General features: G+C 49.7%; 1 protein-coding gene across 7 annotated transcripts in view; it reads right to left on the bottom strand.

Annotated features, from left to right (window-relative positions):
* Rph3al (rabphilin 3A like (without C2 domains)) overlaps nt 1–16693 on the bottom strand; it is a 140192-nt gene that overhangs the window by 78659 nt on the left and 44840 nt on the right. For 6 of the 7 annotated variants that reach the window (XM_050128853.1, XM_050128857.1, XM_050128859.1 and 3 more), the window contains exon 2: nt 530–639. In XM_050128853.1, the coding sequence (XP_049984810.1) occupies nt 530–606 (77 nt within the window). In that variant the 5' untranslated portion in view covers nt 607–639. Of the gene's footprint in view, nt 1–529; nt 640–16504; nt 16640–16693 lie in introns of those variants that run through there. The other variant, XM_050128855.1, reaches the window with a different exon arrangement.

Raw genomic sequence — 16693 nt, 5'->3', positions numbered from 1 at the left:
ATGGTCACTAGGCTGAGGGTTAACAGGAAAATCAAAACACCCCCCCACCCCACCCCATAGGGAACAAGGGAACCACAGAGGGACAGAAAGCCTGCTAAGGGTAAGGAGTGATGCTGTGGACTAGCTACGGTCCCTGCCAAAGAGATCCATTCATTCAGGGAACAAGCCTGTGCTCCGTGTTGTCCCACTAGGACATCAGGGACAGTAGCAGAGCCAATGGGGAGGCCCTGTTCCCTGTGGGTTGCTGTGTTAGAGCACAGGTTTGGGATCAGCTAACTCAGATGTGGGTCCCAACCCAGCCGCTCATCAGTGACATGGGCAAGACGTTCAGGCCTCACTTTCCTTTCCTGCGAAATGGGGACAAGTCAGTTCTACACCATGGGTAATAAATGAGCGTGGGCCAAGAGTGGTGTGCACGTGCCAGCCGTCTCTCTCCAGACGTCCTTCTGGGAAGAAACCTTGCAAAGGCCTGGGAGGACGGCAGCAGGTGGGGAAGGAAGGGCCACCCTGCACGCCACGAACTACTTACTTGGCTCGCAGAGCAAGCTGCCGATCGTTGGGGCAAACCCACTGGTCATTTCCACTGCTGAAGATGGTGTCGGCCATGGCAGGGAGCACAGCCCGAGGTGGGAGTCACATCTGAGACAAGGAGGACAGGAAAGAGCACGTCAGTGGCCGGGAGCTGATGGCAGGCGGGGTCCCACTGACCACTGTACTCCCTCCTCCAGCAAGGGCCTTCGGCAAAGCTCCTGGACTAGGTGGCCAGGTACATCACATGACAAAGAGCCCAGAGCAGAAGGGACATCCAGAGGGCAAGAATCAGAAAGACGACGAGGAGAAGGTATGCACTCAGCAACTTTTTGTATTTTTTTTAAAAAACCATCTTTTCTCATTTTACATACCAATCCCAGTTTCCTCTCCCTTCCCCCTTCTGCTCCCCCCACCTTCTATCCACCCCACCCTGTATCCACTTCTCAGAGAAGGTAAGACTTCCCATGTGGAGTCAACAGTCTGGCATGTCACTTTAAGGCAGGACCAAGGCCCTCTCCCCTTATATCTTATATATACATTCCTCCAAAGAGAATGGGCTCCAAAAAGCCAGTTCAAACTGTAAGGATTAATCCTGGTCCCACTGCCAGTAGCCCGAGGCACACAACTGTCACCCTCATTCCAAGGCCCTAGTTTGGGACTCTGCAAGCTCCCCGTCGGACAGTCTGGAGTCAGTGAACTCCCATTAGCTCAGGGTAGTTGTTTCTGTGGGTATCCCCATCATGGTCTTGACCCCTTTGCTCATATTATCGCTCCTCCCTCTCTTCAACTGGACTCTGGGAGCTGGCTGTGGATCTCTGCCTCTGCTTCCATCAGTTGCTGGATTATTAGACGTAAAGCAAAGGATAACCAGCATATAGTCCAAAATCCCCAGAAAATCTAGGTAATAAGGAGAACCCTAAGAGAGATATACATGGATTCCCCTAGGAAGGGGAAATAGACAAGAACTCCTGAGAAAATTGGGAGCATGGGGTGGTGAGAAGCAGGGGTGGGAGGGGAGAGGGAGAGGAGAAGGGAAGTGGGGAGGAGAACATGAGGGAATATATTGGCTGAGATGGGGGAAGGCAGAGAGGGACAGCAAGGAAAGAGATTTCTTGATTGAGGGAACCATTGTGGGACTAGTGAGAACCCTAGCATTAGGGAAATTCCCAGGAATCCACAGGATGACCCCAGCTAAGACCCTAAGCAATAGTGGAGAGGGTACCTGAACTGGCCTTGCCCTGCAGCCAGATTGATGACCATCTTAATTGTCATCTCAGCAACTTTCGTTGCAGCCCGCGGGGCATCCAACCCCTGCCCTTTCTCACACAGTGCACCCCCCCAAGGGCCAGCCCATGAGGAGACTGCAAGACACCAAGGCAAACCCATGATTCTCCGCCTTCCCCCGTGGGATTGGAAAGGCAGCTCACAGTGCTATGCTCTGCTCCCTAAGAGGTCCCCACCAAAGCCACAGTGGTTCTTCCGAGGCCAAGGCCTAAGGAGGCACCAGCACCTCCACTAGGCAGTTTTAAAAGTCACTGTCCACAAGGCTATTCTTGAAAATTCTGCAGGGAAGGGACCCTTGAGCTGGCTTTCTGTGCGTTACTGAACAGAGGACTAACTCAGACTGTTTATTACAAAGATGTTGTCTGTGCCTTCTAAAGGGAGCGAGTGTGAGAGAGTGTGTGTGTGCATGTGCACTTTTGTGTGTGTGCACATGTTGGGGAGGAAAAGAGATGAACTTGGGTCAGTGTGCGCAAGGATGAGCTTTAAGTGAATCCAGTCCAGTCCACTGCAGATTCAGAATCCATTTATATTCTATAAAAAATTATTAAGGGGGAAAGCTGAAGAAATGGTTCAGTAGTTAAGAGGACTGGCTGATCTTCCAGAGGACCCAAGTTCAATTCCCAGCACTAACAGGGCAGTTTACAGGAGTCGACAAGTCCACTCTCAGGGGGTCTGGTGCCCTCTTCTGGCTGCCATAGGCACTGCATGCATGCAGTACACATATGTGAACACACAATGGGCTTGGCAGGAGAGTGACTGCTACGAGGTCCTCCTCCCTGTTCAATACAATTTCCTTACGTCATAGCAACGTGCTAAAAATTAATGTTTGCAGAGAGCGCTCAGCAGAAAAATCTCAGTGGCTGAAAGACACTTCAGGAAATGCTCAACATCCTTAGCCATCAGAGAAATACGAATCAAAACAACTCTGAGATTCCATCTTACACCTGTCAGAATGGCCAAGATCAAAAACACTGATGACAGCTTATGCTGGAGAGGATTTGGGGTAAGGGGAACACTCCTGAATTGCTGTTGGGAGTGCAAACTTGTACAGCTGCTTTGGAAATCGGAATGTCAATTTCTCAGAAAATTAGGAAACAATCTACCTCAAGATCCAGCAATACCACTTTTGGGTATATACCCAAAGGATGCTCAATCATTCCACAAGGACATATGCTCAACTATGTTCATAGCAGCATTACTCGTAATATCCAGAACCTGGAAACAACCTAGATGCCTCTCAAATGAAGAATGGATAAAGAAAATGTGGTACATTTATACAATGAAGTACTATTCAGCGGTAAAAAAAAATGACATCTTGAAATTTGCAGGCAAATGAATGGATCTAGAAGAAAACATATTGAGTGAGGTAACCCAGACCCAGAAAGACAAACGTAATATGTACTCATCCGTAAGAAATTATTAGACATAAAGCAAAGAAAAACAAGCCTACAGTCCACAACCCCAGAGAACCTAGACAACAAAGATGACCTTAAGAGACACACATGGATCTAAATAAGAAGGGTAAAAAGACAAGATCTCCTGAGTAAATTGGGAGTGTGGGGGGTCCCAGGAAAGGGTAGAAGGGGACAGGGGAGGAAGGGAGGGAAGAGGAGAAAATGTATAGCGCAATTAAAACAATAAAGAAATGTATGTTTACGTGCTACCAATAAAGTTGTGTAATTGAATTAAGTAGAGGGGAAAAACAGCGAGGTTGGAAATGTGTTTGCTATTTCCTCAATATGTTAACCACAGACTTGCCACATGACTCAACAACTCAGCTGTCCTAGATGTCAACTACAATGGACTGAGAACATATGTCCTCACAAACACATGTGTACAAACATTCTTAGTCACGTTATTCCTGACAGCCCCTACAGCAGGAGCAGCTAAAAATCCACCAGCTAATAAAGGTATAACGTGCGCCCTGTCCATACATCAGAATGTTAGTTCGCTATGAAAGAGTTCTCCACCTGCTCTAACATGGTTGAACCCTGAAAACATGAAGCTAAGTGGAAAAGCCAGGCTTGTACAAGAGATCACATACTGAATGAGGCTGGTTATGGACGTGTCCGGAACGGCGGGCAAATTTATGGGTAGATAGGAGATTAGCAGTCATTAGTTGGCACAGGAGGACAGTGACAGCTAACGGCTTTAGGGTTTCTTTGTGGGCTGATGAAATATTCTGGCATTAGACAGGGTGATAATTCCAATAGATATCACAAAACAATCTCTGGGGGTTAGTGAGACGGTTCAAGAGGTAAAGAGTTCTCTGCACGAGCCTGACTGATGACCCAAGTTCAAATCCCCAGGACCCACATCTGGTGGATGACGAGAACCAACTCCAGAGAGTTGTGCTGTGGTACACATCATCTTACACACATGATGAAAAATAAATGTAAACTTTTGAATATTCCAAAATATGAGTTACATCTATTGATATTTTACTGAGAAATCTAAAAATTCCAATTAAAGAGATTGCTTTTATATTTTTACAGTTCACTTTGATTTGGGGTTTAAAGACAGCTGGGCATTCTTGTCGGCCTTTTCTTTTAACCTTTGAGCTGTTGTTCCGGTGAAGCACATGGAAGACACCCAGGCTCTCGCGGCTGTGGAGGATGGCTGGAAGGCGGAGGAGTCGTCTAATAGCTTTCCCAGATAATGGTGTGTGCTTTTCCGCACTGAAACTCAACAGATGGCACTCGCTTAAAAACTAGTTCCAGCCCAGCTTCTGAAGCCACATCTGAGTACTTCCTGTTTCTCAATGTTTGTGGAAGAGGCCAAAGGTCACATGGTGAGGAGAAATAGTTTTGGTCTTAGGGGTCTCTGAAAAGTGTTGGGGACCCTCAGGGATCCCTGAACCACGCTTAGAGAATTGCTTTTCCAGGCCAACGTAGCCCATGTCCATGATGACCACCAGGGGGCAGTGTATGGGCTGAAGCTACCTGGCGGTCACACACTGTCGCCCCACAGGTCTATGCACCTGAGCTTCAGGTGAACTTGACATCCGACCTTGATCCACATTTCATGTAAGATCCCCATTCAGCCAGGCATATGGGCTCCATGGGCAAGCCAGGCACCTCTGGACCTTCTCCCAAATGGAGCTAATATAGTCCAGAAAAACAGGGAGGCGCAAATAAGACTAGTTCAAGGATGGAGAGCCGACTCATCACATAAAGGTGCCCCCAGGCCCCGTGTGGTAGAAGGAGAGAACTAGCTCCCTCGGGCTGTCCTCTGACCTCCACAGGCATACTGTAGCATGTGCTGTTCCTCCAAATAAATCCAATGCAATAGGATTGCCGTGCCCATTAAAAAACTTAAACCTGTCTGTGCCCCATTCCTAGCTCCTAGTGCACTGTGGGGTTGTTATTTTTGTTTCGGTTTCTGTTAGCTTGTGAACGGCGTGGTCACACTGCTACAGAAGTGTGAAATGCGGTACACTCTGCTCAAAGTAAATATTTAGAACACGTGACTCATATGTTCTTTTTTTCCCCTTCTAACATTCTGCAAGTGTTAAGACATGGAAGGGCAAAGGTTCTACACAGGCTGCCCAGCTCTGCCTCTAACCTGCAGGGGGCGCTATGCCCAGACCAGTGTCCAGGACAGCAACCCCGAGTCTCACAGCCCAGTTCTGTGACTGGACACAACAGGGAGGTGCCCCCCTGTGCTCTGCTGGCCACTGTACAGAGGCAGAGGTGTAGTCAGGGTGACCCTGGGAGACAGAAGCAAGCCAGGGAAACTTGGGGCTCTGCACTGGGAACACCTTAACTTTCTGCAGAAGCTTCTGACCTGAAGCCCGTGGCAGGATGAGCAGGGAGGACAATCAGGGAAACTGGAGAAGGACCTGGTATTGACATCCTTACTTCTGTGACGGCAGAGAACGGAAGAGAGCTCCTCAGAGCTTCAAGCCAACCCCTAAAACATCTCTAGGGAATGAACGCACTGCCTTCAGGTTACACCCCAGGGCCACAGCTTTGGGGACCACAAGGCAGGGAACCCTTAGACTTCCACACAGCTGTCTGCTGACCCGCTACAAATCTATGTAGTCTGTTCAGCCCATGGGCCATTCTGTTCTGCCCTTCCTAACCTAATCAGTATTCTTTCCTGTTAGATCAGAAAGAGGGTAGAGAGGCCATGAGAGGACCACGCGGTTACCTGTGGAGGGCTCTGTTCCCCACCTTCTGTCACCTCCCATCTAAGCACAGAGGGCGGCCTTTATGGCAGTGAGGAAATTGGAAGAAAAGGTCCACAGAAGCAAATAGAAGCAAAAGCAAACAAAAAATGGTGCTCATGCAAATTTCCTAAAGGTGCAGGACAAGTCAGTGGTCCTCCCGGGGGCTGTCTCCTGATGGTACTCGAGGGATGGATGGCCAGTAGGCTGCCCTGAGTCTCACAGTGGGTGTATGACATGGCTACTGGCGGGTCCAGGGACAGAGGACCCTAGATGGAACCCCCTGAGCCAGCCCAGTCCACAGGATAGAGAGACGGGAGCCACTGTAAGACAGACAGAACTACAGTCTATGGGGAGGTCAGGAGAGATGGAGTGACGTTACTTCCGGAGCAGGGGGTCACGGCACGAGCTGGGCAGGGTTGCTTGGACGGTAAGTCCACAGTGCGCATACTCAGAGGTGGTTCAGAAGGAAGGTCAGAGACAAGAACACAGGGGCCGCCGTCCCTACCCTAGGCTGCGGCTAGCACCTCCGCAAGCACAGCTGTCTGTCCTTCACACAGAGCGGCCTCGGGACAGATGGGGGACAGGAAGTGCAACTCTGAGGAGGTCCATTTTAGGAACCTGCCAAAGAGCCAGCTCGGGTGTGCCAAACCTCTTCTGGCTGAGCTAGCTGCCAGCCCCCTGACTTGGCAGTCGAGCCTCACCATGCTCCCCATCCCCCCACTACCTAAGCACTTCTCTGCTGAACTGTACTACACACCACCTGACATGTCTGCCCTGCTCCTCACTGAGGGCCTCAGGGAGGGTTACAGCCCACACATCCTTAAGAGTTCAAGGCCAGCCTGGGATAGTTAGAAAGATCTCAAAAAAACAACAACAAACAAAACAAAACCAAAGGCTAGTAGTGTATCTCAGTGGTAGCGAACCTGCCTAGTGTGCACACTCAAAGCCCCTCCACACACATGGAATTGGGGCCTCCCAGCTTCCAACAGCACTGTGTGTGTTAAATGTGTGCCCTGCCTATTTGTTGATAACTTATGAGGGAACAAAACAAGGGTTCACAAAAGAGAAGGAAGCAGGAGGGTAACGCTGCCTGCCTATCCAGGAAGAAGGGTAGAACTAGACTGGACAGAAAGATGGCTGTGTGGGACTCTGGTCTCTTCCTCTATTAATCACACAGAGAGTGTGTGCGTGCACAGGTTCTCTAAGGTCGTCTTAGCTGTGACAGGCAAGGCCGTAGAGGTAAGTGTGTAAGGGTGGAAGTGTGTAACATGTACGATAGCTGTGCACATCCAAGGACCCAAGTCAAGACTGCCGCTGGGGGAGGGATCTCAACCCTGGAGACTGGCTCAGGGGTCCTTGCCTGGCTACAATGACATCTCTATCCTCTCTCCCCCTACACTGTGGCTCCTGGGGCCCTGTGTCCTCTCCTCTCTATCCCTTGTTGCCCAGCACGGGTCTGCTGCAGCATTACCTGCTAAGCTGAGCTGTATTTCATGGAGAGACGGCTCTTCCCAAATAAGAGACACTGAGTCAAAAACCCAGATGTGCAAAAAGCCGACAGGACAGGTTCTAGCCAGGCTTTGCAGCTGGTTGGTTCATAGGCAGTTTATTTCTCAAGATTCCTCGTGGGTTGGCTGCCACGTGGCAGTGGGTGGCTCTGACAGCTCGGCTGATTTCCCTGGGGAGGGGCTGAGGCACCCATGGGTCCTTTGCAGGGAGGCAGCTGCCTCCTTGCGTCTCTCATCCCATGCTGGGTGAGACAAGCTGAGCAGAAACTGCATCCAGTAGACATTCTCAGAGGCCCTTCAGGGAGGCTACAGCGTGCTGAGGGGCAGGTAGGGACAGGAGTGGCTTATGCTAACTCCTTGAGAAAATTCCTAGGGGACAGAAGGTTCATAAGCCCCCGCCAACTCTCTGAGCAAGATCTGTAAAAGCAAACACTGTTGTCGAGAGATCAGGATCTCTCCAAATTCAAAAGTTGGTCATCCCGGGGGTCCACTGCCCACATCCCCAGGGACTTGTCCCATTGAGAACGTCATGCCCTGGCCTCCAAGGGCTGTTGTGTGATAAAGAGAAAGCAAGAGCCGCAGAGTTGTTTTTAGTGGGAAAAGGTGTTTGCTTTCAAACCTGACAACCTGTTTGATACCTAGGAGCCAGAGGATGGAGAGAACCACCTCCCGCAAGTTGTCCTCCGACTGTCACATGTGAATGCCATGCATGACATGCCCCCTCGCCTCAACACCCTCCCTCCTCCCCCAAGACAATGCTCGGCATCTTAACAGAGTAAGGGCCTTATGAGGTGTCCGAGGGTGTTATACACAGATTTTAAGTAAAACTGGGTTCTTATTGCCTACCTTGTTTATTCAGGTTACCACTATATGCTGTGCTTTCCAAAGTTCCCTGACATTATAACTATGACAACTGAGTATTCTAGACATGCTCCATCATCCGGGACACACTGGTGACTTCCGAGTTTTCTCTGTATACTCAACACAAAAGTGGGTGTCTGGAGAGATCCATCCTGGTGGCCATCTCTGATGAGTTCCTCAGGATAAATTCTCAAAAGAGATGTGGAACAGGCATTTTTTGGGAAACACATTTTGAGTCAGCTTAGCTACAGCAGAGTTCACAGCCACTCAAGGCTGTGAACTGTGGGCCTCTTGCCTGCTCTCTCAGAAGTGTGTCTAGAATTGTCCATCAGGGGACATCTGTTGGAAGCAGCAGGGTCCCGTCAGCCTAATGTCAATGTTGTGTTTTCTGAAGGGCCTACCTATAGATCTTCAATTAGTGGGTTCAAGAGTAAATGACTCCCACAAAGTCCCCCTCTTCGCAAATCTTTGCATCTACTTAAAACAAAAGGCTTCTGGGCTCCTTAGCTCGGAGTTGGTAGGATTGGTGCTGTTTCAGCATCTTGGTCGATGGGCCTAGGCAGGTACTGCACCAGCTGGCCAGTAGGATGTTCTATAAAAGGAGTAAGGGCTAGGGTGTGGCTCAATGGTAAAGTGATTGAAACGGCCCTGGTTTCACCCCCAGTACCATAAAAACAAGTAGGCAAACCAAGAGGATTTGTGCAAAAGGGAGAAGAGGTTGCCCCCTTCTACAAAGTCCTTCCCACCATTGGCCCCAGCCAGTGCAGGCTGTGCCTCCTCATGGCCACTTAAAGAGTCACATGGCGCTTAGATAAAACACAAGGCCCAGCGTGGGTGGCAGAACCACCAGGCAGAAAGGTTCAGGAAGGTTGAAAAACGGTTGTGTTGAACCGCAGAGTCTAGGATGGTTGTTTTGCATATTAATGTAGCAACACATAACACATACTAATAGTATTTAGCAAATAAAACCTTTGGACTTGACCTGAACTGCCAATCAAACCCCTTACCAGCTCAGGTTTGATTTTCCACTTGTGGAAAAATCGAAAGTCTAGGTGGAGGAAGTAAATGCGAGATAAAGGTCACATGACAAAAGACAAGCCCCAAGAAGCAGGGGTAGGAGGTAGTTTTTGGGAGACTGGGAAAGAGGCCTCATTCTGAGTGCAGAATCTGAGCCAGCACGCAGAGGGCTTCCCCATCCAGCCCCCATAGAAGAATGCTGTGATCCATTAGTCATGTCTGTCCTGGTGGGGGAGGGAGAGTGGGGGCACGCTTGCTATTGTCAAGTCTGTCACCCTCAAGATAGGCAGCTGTGCATAGGCTGAGGGTGAGAGAGGAGATGGGGTCGGGGGACCCCTCAGGGAGGGAGGAAAAGCTGGGACAAAGAAAAGAATACTTGTGCCTATACTAGTGCTTGCTGAGGCCTTGGGCACTGCTGGAAAGCCCTTGACTCTATACCCAGGCATTAATATCCAGGAGTCCTTAGCAACGGGCCCTGACATCTGCTCTGTTACTATGATACAAGAAACAGGATGATGGCTACCAAATGAGGAGAGCCCAAACATTAACATCCCCACCTGTCAGGCTGCGCTGGGAGGAAGGAAGACTCAGACAGGAGGCTTGGAGGCCTCTAAGACCAGCCCTGAACCCAGGAGCAGGCTCACTCAGAAGCATCTTGGAATGACCTGAGGATTCAAGAGAGAAAAGAGCCCCATGGAAGCCTGCCTAACTTTTCCCTGTCATCACTGCCAGATCTGCCAGCTTGGGGAAACTCCCCTCTTCCTCCTCGGCTCCAGGTGCTGCCCCTTCTCTTGCCAACACTCTAGCAATGCTTTCCTAACCAGACTTTGGCTCACACCCAAACCCTTCCTGTGGAACCAGAGAGATCTTCCTTAGTAGCATAGGTCAGAGTGTGCTCAAAAAACGCCCGTGGCTCCACACTACCCCGGGGCCGGGGGGGCGGGACCCCACACTGTGCTCAAGAGAGTCCATGAATAAGCCTGGAGTTTTATCTATTACCACATTCCTTTAAAAGACCAGATTTTGGGCACTAGAATTTAGACACATCCCAGGTGCTCGGCCTTGTCTCCCACATCCTTTCACCTAGGACATTTTCTGTTGTTTGGAGACTAAGATCTCACTGTGTAATTCTGGCTGTCCTGGAACTCACTCTGTAGACCAGGCTGGCTTCTAACTCAAAGATCCACCTGCCTCTGCCTCCCAAGTGCTGGGATCAAGGACACGTGCCACCACAAGCTGGCTTGTGAGCACATGTATGTGTGCACATGTACATGAGCACATGTGTGTGCACATGTATGCAAGCATGTGTGTACACATATGTGCGTGAGCACATGTATGTGTGCACATGTACACAAGCACATGCATGCACATCCTCTGTTGTTCCTCTGCCTTATTCAGTAGGCCGACCTCTCACACCCAGAGCTTACGGAATATGCCTGGCCTCCCTAGTCAACTTACTCTGGGGCTCACCATCTCCATTAACTCCACCTGTGATTCTCCTTCCAAGGCCAGAATAATGGGGGGGGGGGCAGGCTCATTTAGTGTTTATATGGGTCTTGGGGATCTGGATTCAAGTCCACATCCTTGTACAGCAAGGGTTTAGCCATTGAGCCATCTCCTCAGGCCCATGTTTAAAAAATTTTAAAGTTATTATTCTCTCTCTCTCTCTGTGTATGTTTGTGTGTGTTTAATTAGGCTTTACCCACTGACCCAGCTCACTGCCCTTTACCTGGGACACTTTCTTCCTGTTGTCTTCCCACAGATAGCCAGCCCCATCTTCTCTGTAGCTTCTTCCTAGCCAACATTTGGACTGACCCCACCTTGCTTTCTGTCTCCTCCAGGTTGTCTCTGCTGTCCCTAGGAAGACAACTCTGGAGATGTCCTCCGTGTCCCTGCACTAGCACAGTATCAGAACATGCTGATATTTGGCACACCCTCAAAGAAGCAACACACCACAGCCCACAAAACAAGGCTGGCTAGCCGCCTCGCCTCCTGGACACCCAGTGTCCCCAGCCATGACTAGACCCGGCTCTGGGTGTCCTGTCTCTGGCCACATCAAGGTGGTTCACACCAACTAGAAACCCAGAAAGGACCCTGACGCTTGAGGAATGATTAATGATACAATCTGGCCCAAGGTCAGTAAATGTCAAAACTGACAGGCGACCCGGAAAAGTCATCACAGCAAGTTAGCTGCAGAAGAGGAACCAACAAACAGCAGGCAGAGGGATGCATGATGCACTCTGGGACGTGTGTGTTAACATGGCAGGGTGCCACCTGGAATTAACGAAATTTTTTCAATCTAATGAAGAAAAGTTGGCGTTTATAAAAACATTCGTTATTGCTTTATTTTACCCTTCCCCCACTCTCCCTGTAGCCCAGGCTACAACACAAGCTGGCCTCAAACTGATGTCACTCTTCCCTGCTCAGTCTCCCAAGTACTGGGATTACAGGCATGAACTACTACATCTAGCTTTAAAACGATAAAAAGATGTTAACTGGCTGGTAAAATGGCTCAGCAGGAAAAGGTGCTTGCCAAGCCTGAGGGCCAGATTTTGATCCCCAACCCCACATGGAGGAAGAGAAAACTGGTTCCTTCAAGTTACCCTATGAATCCCACATCAATGTTTTCAACTGTTTTTACACACACAGTAAAAAGGAGTTGTTTTGTTTTTTGGAAAAAAAAATATGGCCAGATGTGATGATACACACATTTAATGCCAGCATCGGGAGGCAGAGGCAGGTAATTTTCATGGATTCATAGACATCCTGGCCTACACAGTGAGTTTCAGGTCAGCCAATGCTTTAAAGATTTCGATGTATTTAAGCACAGATAAGGAGAGGAGGAGACAGACACGTAAAGAACGACAGCGAGAGCCTTTCTAGACTTGGCACAGGCTTCACAGGAGAGTAGGGAACTGAGTTTTCCTGTCACCTTCAGGGGAAGACTTGAGGCCAGTAAACAGATGAGCGTGCCCTAACTGTCCCGGAGGACCCGAGGTCCCTGCTCGGTTTCTTCCAGGCTCATTCCCTGTGCCCCACAGCTATGTAGTGGGGTGCCTACGCCTGTGTCCTGACACATCCATCCCACTTAAGTCACAGAGCAAAGGGTCCATCCATGTCCTCTCACCCAAGCAAGACAGAACAGCATGCGGTCCCACCTCACCGTCGACTCAACAGACGCACTGGGTGCCTGGCAGAGGCAGCTCTCCTCCATAATCCCGCAGGCCTCCCATGTGTACTCACAAGACACCTTAATGTAACGGTGTCTTCTTTTACTTAATCCTTGGATCCTTTAAGTAGCTGGGATGCCCAGGCCAGTGACCCCCCAAGCCCCTGCCTGCCTCTTTGTCTAACTTGAAACAAATGCTTTTCATCTTCCCAGGGTGAAAAGCTTTCACCCGAAATGAGATGCAAAATATCTTCATTCTTCCCCCACCTTTCAAGCCACAGCTCTGCCCACGCATCCCCAGAGGCTCAGCTTGATCTTGACATTTCTAAAAGGCCCGACACGGGGCAGGTAGGAACACTCGGATTGTGGCAATCACAGGGTAACTAACTATACTCCTTGGGTAAAAATCACCCGTGAAGGCGCAGGAGGGAAGCCGTGCAGGCCAGCGCAGGCCAGCGCAGGCCAGCGCAGTCCACCTCCAGCCCCAACGTAGCACTTGTTCCGGCTGGCACCAGGCCAAAGCGGTGTCCTGGGGTGCCGCCACGACGTTGCTAGAGCAAGTCTGAAAGCAGGGAATGGCAGGGCTGAGTGTCGGCTGCAGCCTCAGGGGCAGGTGTCCCACACTGGTGCCTGCTGGCTCCTCAGCACCCCCAAGCCTGAAGCTGCCACCCTCTGAGTTCTGTCTGCACTGCAAGGGGCTCTTGTCTGTCTGTCTGCCTTCACTCAGCTGTCCTCCTTCTCTCTCTCCTTCTCCCCGGGGCCCCTTCCCTGCTCTCCCTCCCCAGTGCTGAGCCGAGAACACAGTGCTGCCACTGGGCTAACATAACCCAGCCTCAGTTTGACTTTTCCCTTTTCCTTTTGTCCTGGGGACTGAACCCGGGACCCTTTAACTATATTCCATGCCCATGTTTTCAAGGCCGGAGCTTGCTATTAGAGAGCTCAGGCTAGCCCAGAACTTACTATATAGCCCAGGCTAGCCTAGAACCTGCATTCCTCCTCCCTCTTCTGCCTGGGTCCTGGGATTGCAAGCATGCCAGACTCAGACAGCATCTCACTCCAGAAGACTCTCAATCTAATCATTACACCTGGAATGACTCCGTTTCTAAGTAAAAGCCACATTCAAGGGCACTGAGAGGTCAGACATCAATATGTCCTTTTGAGGGACACAGTTCAACCACAACACACTAGGATAACAGCCTCGGTCTTGTCATGGGGTTGGGTCCATCCGACTATGTGCACCGATGTGTAAGGTGTTTCACAGTGCCCCGTCTGTGGATTTCCTGCAGTACTAAGGACCTAGAAAGGGTTCTAACTTCTGGAACAAAGAAGTCACAGTTGACACACACACACAAAGAAGATTCCATGCTGGGTGTGGCAGTGTGCATTTGGGAGGAGGAAACAGAGATGACAAGCCAACCTGGCCTCCACAGTAGCACTGTCTCTAAAGAAAAGCGGTGGGGGGGGGGGGGGGTGGGGGAAGTGGGGGAAGGGAGGGAGCATGAAACATCCCCTTTTGGTTATTGCATCCCCTGGGGGTTAAAGAAGGAATCTGTGAATTTAAATTAGAAAAAAAAAGTACTTTTTTCATTAACCTACAACTGAATGTTGAATTCCCTTTCACTATGAATATAGATGGCTTATCATGGTCACGTTGTGGTGTCTTTATCATAAGATCAGATATTTTCCCAACACAGTGTAGAACTGCAGATATCTCAAAATACTCCTCTCTACTTTAAATTACAGCCGTGGGGGTTGGGGAAGGCTGACTGTAAAGTGCCTGCTGGATGAACATGAGGACCTGAATTCTCATCTTCAGCACCCACATAGCAGCAGGTTTTGGATAGCCAGGTAGTGGTGGAGCACACCTTTAATCCTAGCGCTCGGGAGGCAGAGGCAGGTGGACCTCTGCGAATTTGAGACCAGTTTGGTGAGACCAGTGAGTTCCAGGAGACAGCCAGGACTGTTACAAGGAGAAATCCTGTCTCGAAAAATAAAACAAACAAAAGATGGCGGTGTGTGTGATGGAGCGGCACTCAAATCTGCAGCCGCTGTGCTGGGGGAGCCGGCCAGACAGGCAAAGCCCCAGCGCACACGGGCTAGCCAGCCTATAACTGCCTTAAAAAATAAGACAAAACAAGGAAGACACTGAACAATGAATTCTGAGCTCTGCAGGCATGGACACACATAACATACATGTGCACACACCCGTTTGAACACACACACACACTACAACAGTGGTTTAACCCCACTGTAAAGCTGTTTCTCTTGTGAATCAGCAAAACAGCTCATGGATTCGCTACAACACGGCTTTCAAACCCACTGCGATCACTGAACAAACACAACTATTTTCCCTCAATTATCCTGTCTGTGCGTTTGAGCCATTGGTTTAGTCAGGTGCAGTGACACACTCGGGAACCCCAGCATTCTATCATTTTTCTCATGATAAAAGAAGAAATAAACCTGTTTATACACACACACATACACACACGCACACACACAGGCACACAGAGCCTACATGATGGGTCAGCAAATTAGGGTACTTGCTGCCAAGCCTGACAGCCTGGGTTCAAACCCTGGGATTCATATGATGCAAGGGGAGGACAGACTTCTGAAAGCTGTCCCTACACATGTACGTGGCATGGCTATGCACAGGCTTACACACTGGGTGAATACATGTAATTAAAAAAAACAGTAAACAAAATAAAAACATTAACCAGATTGTCAAAAAAGTAGAGTACATACATATGGAAGTGGAAGCAGAATTTGGCTCAACAGTTATAGGAATAACATCACGTTGTCAGGGAAAGTGAGTGTCTGCCCAGAAAATGCTACGCCCTCCAGGGGCTCCAAAACCTGGCTTGAGTCATGCACTGAAGTGTATTGATGCTGTGTGTGTATCTGTCTGTATGTGTCTATATGTGTCTGTCTGTGTGTACATCTGTGTCTACGTGTGTCTCTGTATGTCTCAGTGTGTGCATGTCTGTGTGTGTGTGTCTGTGTGTGTTTCTGTCTCTGTGTATGTCTGTGTTTATGTGTCTGTCCCTGTGTCCATATGTTCCTGTGTCTCTGTGTCTGTGTGTCTCTGTCTCTAAGTCTGTGTCTCTGTGGGGTCTGTGTGTGTGTCTATGTGTGTCTCTGTGGGTGTCTGTCTCTGGTCATTGTGTGTCTGTGGTGTCTGCTTGTCTGTAAGTCTCTGTGTAGGTGTCTGTGTGTCTCTGTGTGGGTGTGTGCCTCTGTGGGTATCTTTCTGTATATGTGTGTGTGTGTCCTTCTCTGTGTGTGCCTGAGTCTTTGTGGGTCTGTGTAAGTGTGTGGGGTCTCTGTATATTTGTGCCAGAGTCTGAGTGTGTGTCTGGGTGTCTCTGTAGCATTTCTGTGTGTGTCTGTGTGTATGTGCCTCTGTCTCTGCGTGCATGTGTGTGTGCCTGGTTCTCTGTATGTGTGTATCTGGGTGTCTCTGTAATGTTTGTGTGTCCTTGTGTGTGTGTGTGTTTGGCTCTATCTGGGTCTCTGTGGATCTCTGTGTATGGGGATCTCCTGTGGGTGTGCGTGCATGTGCGCGTGTTGTTCTGTGCCTCTGTGTGTCTCCTCCCCGTCTCTCCCTCTCTGTTTGTCCTTCTCTGTCTCTATGTCTCTGTCTCTCTCTGTCTTCAGTTTTACCCTGTAATCTATATTACACTGGAACTCACTTTATAATCCAAGTTGGTCTGGAACTCTCTACAATCCTGCCTGTGTTTCCCGAGTGCGGGACTGTAGGCGTGAGCCATCATCACACCTGGAACTCTCCATCCAAAAATCAACCCGCTTCCGTTATGTAACTTATGGGACCTTGAAAGCCCAGGCAAACATAATTTCTGCAAAAGAAATATGGTTTTAGTTCCCGCTCGGGTACTGCTTATTGAAGGAGCTGGACAAAATTCACCAGGAGACAGAACCCCTGAAAGGAAGCTCCCCTCTCCTTACCTGCCAGGTAGAGGCCTGACTCTCAGCTGCCTGGTGGGTGGTCCTGCGGGTCCCTGGAGTAGCCTCCTTCACCCTGCCTCCTCCAGACAGAAAGTACCTTTCAGGGTGTTCTCAGCCCCTCCAGGCACTTCTCCATCCTTCTTCCGCCCAAGCTCCTGGCCCTGGCTGTTTGCTTAAAGCCAGACGCCA

Source organism: Alexandromys fortis, unplaced genomic scaffold (genome assembly GCF_014885135.2).
Source record: "Alexandromys fortis isolate MF-2015 unplaced genomic scaffold, M_Fortis_MF-2015_v1.1 scaffold_80, whole genome shotgun sequence".
Classification (NCBI taxonomy): domain Eukaryota; kingdom Metazoa; phylum Chordata; class Mammalia; order Rodentia; family Cricetidae; genus Alexandromys; species Alexandromys fortis.
This window is presented reverse-complemented; position numbering and strand designations above follow the sequence as displayed.